This window comes from Vicia villosa, linkage group LG2 (genome assembly GCF_029867415.1).
Source record: "Vicia villosa cultivar HV-30 ecotype Madison, WI linkage group LG2, Vvil1.0, whole genome shotgun sequence".
NCBI lineage: Eukaryota > Viridiplantae > Streptophyta > Magnoliopsida > Fabales > Fabaceae > Vicia > Vicia villosa.
In genome coordinates, this window is record NC_081181.1 from 111,759,858 (window position 1) to 111,765,676 (window position 5,819).

At 34.2% G+C, this 5,819-nt stretch overlaps 1 protein-coding gene across 1 annotated transcript; it reads right to left on the reverse strand.

Annotated features, from left to right (window-relative positions):
* Window positions 1-862: 862 nt before the first annotated feature.
* Window positions 863-4,536, reverse strand: LOC131646623 (probable inactive shikimate kinase like 2, chloroplastic). Its single transcript, XM_058916618.1, has 8 exons — window positions 4,283-4,536; window positions 3,854-4,044; window positions 3,567-3,761; window positions 3,357-3,418; window positions 2,687-2,753; window positions 2,490-2,608; window positions 1,535-1,711; window positions 863-1,335 (listed from the first exon to the last, which is right to left on the reverse strand). The coding sequence occupies exons 1-8, from the start codon at window positions 4,514-4,516 to the stop codon at window positions 1,229-1,231; spliced, it is 1,152 nt and encodes a 383-aa protein (XP_058772601.1). The 5' UTR covers window positions 4,517-4,536; the 3' UTR covers window positions 863-1,228.
* Between the last annotated feature and the right edge of the window lie 1,283 nt (window positions 4,537-5,819).

Here is a 5,819-nt window from a genome sequence, read left to right on the forward strand (position 1 = left end):
AGTTAAAACGCTATTTGAAATAGCGTCTGAAAAATAAACTATAAGCTAGTAAAATAAGCTATAAGCTCGTGATGAAAAAACCATTACCAAACGGTTCTAAATTATCATATGAGCTTATAAGATATAAGACATAAGCTATAAGCTCGAAAATATGGCTTACCAAACAGAGCCATATTAGTTTCACTTTAAAGTGATTGCACAGCAGAATGAAGGTTTCAATCTTGATGATACATTTGTGAAAATTCCTTTGTTGTTGTGTAGTATGAAGCGCTCAAAAATAAATGGAAGATTGTTCGATTACCGATTCAATTGTGAATGGAACTTTCATTTGAATGTGACTAAGGACCGCAATTGAAGGGAGATTGTAAGATGGAGTTCAGACTCGGCCAAACAACAATTGGACTGATTGTGAAATCACAAGAGAGAAAGTATATAGCTGCTGTTATGATAATTACTAAAAGCTTATCAGAGGACTTAGATTCATATGTACTGTAACAAAGACATTTGTTTCTATAGTTTTTCTACCTCTTCATTTCTTCCCCTCTCATTTCCACCCTCTCTTCCGGATGAAGTCAATTAGTATATTTTTTCACGAAAAACTTATGTAACAAATAGCAATGTTATTATTTTTAAATATGAAGTTAGATACTGTGCAATCTGTTAGTGATATATAGAAATATAAAACTTAAACTATCAATTTTGCAAGGCAAGAGAAGTTGTATATAGGATTGCTAAAATCATGAATATATTTTGTAATGGGATAGCCATTTTTAAAAACCGAGTTACTCCAATTAACTGGACTAAAAAAATCAATGTTTTATAAATTGAACTGGACATCGAATTGATAAGAGTTTCTAGTTAACGACTCCATTGCTTTGTATAGCTTGAATTGACTTAAAACTGCAATCAAAGTACTCAAATAATCAAACCGTGCACAATGTTGATTCAAAATTTCACAAGCTCCCATTATAGAACATATCAGCAGCAACTGAAATCTTGATTCAAAGATTGATTTAGTCATGAATATTTCATTTGATAACAGTTTGGAGGGGAATGATATTGCATACATACATATGAAGTAATTGCTTCTTAAAAGACTTGATAGTGTTGCATTTGCATTTTCAGTCTTGGTATCTTTTTCTTTGGCTTTGATGACAAGAACAATTCTTGAACAGTAGTACCTTAACTAACAGACTTGTATCGACATATTTGTACTCACTTATTATGATTATATGCCAAGAGTTTCGCCGCCTTCACTTGATGGATCCCAACCAGGGGGTTTGATATTTGGCCAATCACCTCGACATCCCAATCTTATGTATAAGCCTTTCTTACCTACAGAGTATCAGAGCAAGATATTAAGTCAATCATGGGCTAATAAATTCGGGTGTTACTTTTCCCATCCCCAATATGAGTTAGTGATTGGATGTGTTAAGGCCTAAGGAGACTTTTTATGTTAAAAAGCACGACTACTCAAATAGTCAAATGGATTGTTGTTTATATGAAAGCATGTGATTTACAAATAAATAAGTACCTGGAAGTTTCTTGTCCGATAGGATTAACTGTTTTAGGGCCTTCAAGCATCCTTGTGCCACGCTTTTAGCATAGGCAGGATCCCAGCCCTGCAGCTTGACAACAACATCTGCATTCGTGTATGCGGTTATGCCCTCTTTGACATTTCGGTGCGTCTCCTCCTTTGCAGAATCTTCATCTATATTTCAGGCAATCAAAATCAATTTTTACTGGAAACAAGAGGCTGAAGTGATATGGTAGTTGGGAGCGAAAGTATGGAGAAGAAATCAAAAGAAAACGAAGGGGAAGGGAGGGCACAGTATCAATGGGAAACTAGACCCTATTTGGATAAACAACATAATTAAGCGTTTATCATACAAGTGCTTATGTAATATGCTACTTCTATAACAAATAGTAAAAGAAAGACAGCCTGTTTTCATTAAGTCATAAGTTATTTTCATGAGCTATTCATGAGTTTATGGAAATAAGCTGAAAACAATGGACATGTCATAGTTTGTTTCTATAAGATCTCTCAAACACCAGTATTTGCGCAAGTAGGTAAGCTCAAATAAGTCAATCTAAACCGACCCTTACTAAGTTTCTTTCCCCTTGTTTGGATGTTTAAAATCTTCCAAAAATCTTCTTCCTCCAAATTGGTAGAACAAGATGTTCATGAAAATCAATAAGGAAAGATTATTGGTAGATACATGTAAGTTCTCACTTCATATTTCCCCCCCTCCATTTTGAAAAACTTCCAAACAAAAGGTTGATTAAAACGTGGCTTCCACACTCTTCCCTTCATTTCCCCTCGTAAATCCCCCATCCAACACATCGCCTTTATAATGGTAAGAATTTCATAAGTCAAGGATCAAGTGACTCATCAATTCTTTTGAAGATTCAAAACAAGGTTGAAGTGTAGGACTGGAACTGAAGACATATCATGTAAAAACAACCAAGAATAAGTCAACAAAAATTACCTGATGCTTCCGTCTGTGACAACCAGACAGTAAATCCTGCATAAAGATATCTCCATTTATCAGATCTTCCAGCAGCACCTTGATTACCTCCTAATGTTGCAACTACTGTCCTTACATGTCTAGCAGACAGTGTGAAAAAATGAATCAATACCCAGCAACAAGAGTATCCATAAAATGAAATGAAGTAATTGACTTACCTACTTATGCTTTCAAGTACAGCGCCTTCACCTTCGGCTACCGAGTCAGAACCTTCTGCAAGCAGCCCTAGAATTCGATTACATTTATTAATACACTTCAAGATACATGATTTAAGTGACTCTTGTGCTGAAATGTGTGCACTGGTTGCAGTCATATTCTCTCATATTAAAACAAGATGCATCATCACAAAAATATCTTTCGAGGAGAGGGCTTTTTGTGTGTTTTTACTCATTAATCAGGAAATAGGAATCTTCATAAATAGAGCTTAAAGATGATCCTTGAGCCAAGGTTTCCCAAGGTTGCAAGTAACACATCTTTATCAGTAGAAGTAACACAGAGAATGGCAACAAACTTGCAGTGTCAAAACTCAGCAGTTTCCATAAGACTAATTATGCATTTGCTTAAAAAAAGGCAGAAATGGCGCATTGCTTTAGATTTTTTGTCTAGAGTTAAGGTAGGATCTAAAATTGAAGTCAAACATAATATCTTCTAAGACAATACTGGGGCACTCACACTATTCATCCTACAGTTCTATAATAATATTACATATGCTAAAGTTGATGACAATACAAACTATACAGAAATTCAATGTCTCTATCTATCAAGCGATGTCGTAGAACATGAAGAAAGAGCAAGGCATATCAAACTAGCAATGACATTGGCACTTACATGAATCCACGGTTTGATTGGTATAAGACTCCAGCAACTCTTGTGTACTAAGTGGTGTATATCTGAGAAGAGAAGAATATCATTATCAAACACTAGAGATTTGTGAGCCATTAGTGAAAGTTACACATCAATCATATGCATGAGTATTTCTCCCCTAGTTACAAGCATTTGAATATTGATAATCACAATCACACGCTAACTTAAACGTACCCAAGACCAGTAGCAAGCTCTTCAGCCACTTTCTGGTTGATTTCAGTTGAATCACCAACAAGATAAATTGAAGTTCCTTTCAAAAGCTGCGATGATCCAGCAGAAAGTGATTCCCATGATTCCATAATGTCAGGCCATTTCAACTCCGGGTCATGTTTCTTGAAATTCACAACAAGCTGATCATCATCAATATACCTGCCCAAATCAAAACCAATCAACCAAAAAGGAAAAAAAAAAAACAAAGTACAGCAACAATCCATTCTTAGTGTAGTTTAATTAGCACAAACCATATTGTTTCAGAGGGTTTAATCCTGTCAAAAAGAGGATTAGTTTGTAACAATGTAATAGGCGATCCTGAGCGCAATACTCTGATAACTAACGATGTATCGTCTGCATCAACCGATATGTCTTTTGTGCTTGTTATATCCATGCCTCCTAATTGTAACCTTAACTCCATCTCAGAAGCACCATCAGAAAACTGCATTTAGTTACTACACCTTGTTAGTTACCATCAGTTATAAATGAAACTTGAAATTATAATAAGAAAGAAAAAGTCTATGTTACAAGGGGGCATTTGGTTTCTAGGTTAAAATCCTAAAAACTAACAACCATATGAATAACTGATTCTGAGGACTTAAAATTGATTTTTGATATGTTTTGGAGTTTGTGAAATAGAATTGAATTAAACTTGAAGGAAGGAGGATATAAGTAAGTACCTCATAGGTATTGGTGGAAACGGGGGCAGTGAAGGAGCATTTGCAGGGAGGTAGAGGAAGATTGAATTTGTGAGATAGAGAAAATATTGAAGAAGAAGAGAATGAGCGCAATGAGACGACATTTGGTTTAGAGAAGAAGTTGAGTGTTTTTCTGGCAGTGGGGTTTGGGGGAAGAAACCGGAGAGAAGCAATAGTAGCAGCGGCCATTTCAACTATAGAGATAGAAGATAACATAACATAGCACTAAAGTTAAAATTTCCTATCATCAACTATAGAGATACAAGATAACAATGCATTATCAATTAAACTAGCAAGAGACCCGTGCGAACTTCGCACGGGTCGCGCAAATCTAATTATAAATAATAAATAAATATAATATAATAATAATTAATAAAAGTATATAAAAGATATATAAATTAAATAGTCTCGTTCAGTCAAAAATAAATATTTTACTAAAAAAATAGATGACTAAATAAATTTTGATTTTTAATTATAAACAAATTGAGATAAATGTTTTAAAAAACTTAAAAAAGTTAATATATGGATTAAAAAACCTATATTCTGTCGCCCTTAGAACATATGATCTATAATATCTGTTCAATTTAAGTAAATATTTTGTCGGCCCGTTAGGAAAAAAGGTTCGGCCCATCGGGCATGGATTAAAAAACCTATATTCTGTCGCCCCATTAAAACATATGATCTATAATATCTGTTCAATTTAAGTAAATATTTTGTCGGCCCGTTAGAAAAAAAGGTTGGCCCGTTGGGCATCCCTATAATTTTCTGTATAATTATAATTATTAAAAGTCAATATATTTAACCAATCGTTAGTTGGTCTAGTGGAGAACCACGGTTCAATCCTCCGCAACTCCGAAAAGGGTGGAACCACATGATGTCAGAACTAACCCCGGGCTAGTTTATATATTAATAAGTGTAAATATAGGAATTCCAAAGGTCTGTTTTCGTTTTGAGACTTGTTCTCTACATTTGAGTACATACGTTGGAATCAGAATAGGGTTGAAAGGAAGTTATTAATGACCTATATAATTAATAGGCAAGTAATAATACGCACAATTCCTTAAGTATCAACCTTTTAGTAACCAATATACTACATTTATATTTATTAGTTGTTGATAATGATAATATTGCAAAATAATAAACAGAGGTATGAATTAGGGGTTGAGAGAATTGAAAAACACTATTATCACATTATTAGTACTTATTATTATTATATAGTATTATTATTAATTTGTTGATAAAAACTGTGTTTTAAAAATCGGATCAGACCGGCCGGTCGGACCGGTTGAACCGGGAACCGGCCAGGTAACCGGTCTGGTTCGATTCCTGGATCAGATATGCCATTGAACCGGTGTGAACCGGAAAAACTGGCGGTTTTTAATATTGTCAAATATTAAAAATATAAGGCATGTTAATATGAGTTAACGATGAAAAAGATAATTGAAGGCATGCAAATCAGATTAAAATATTAGTTTAAGCTTGGAAATGAAATTAATTTTGGTAGACATTAATTTTTTTT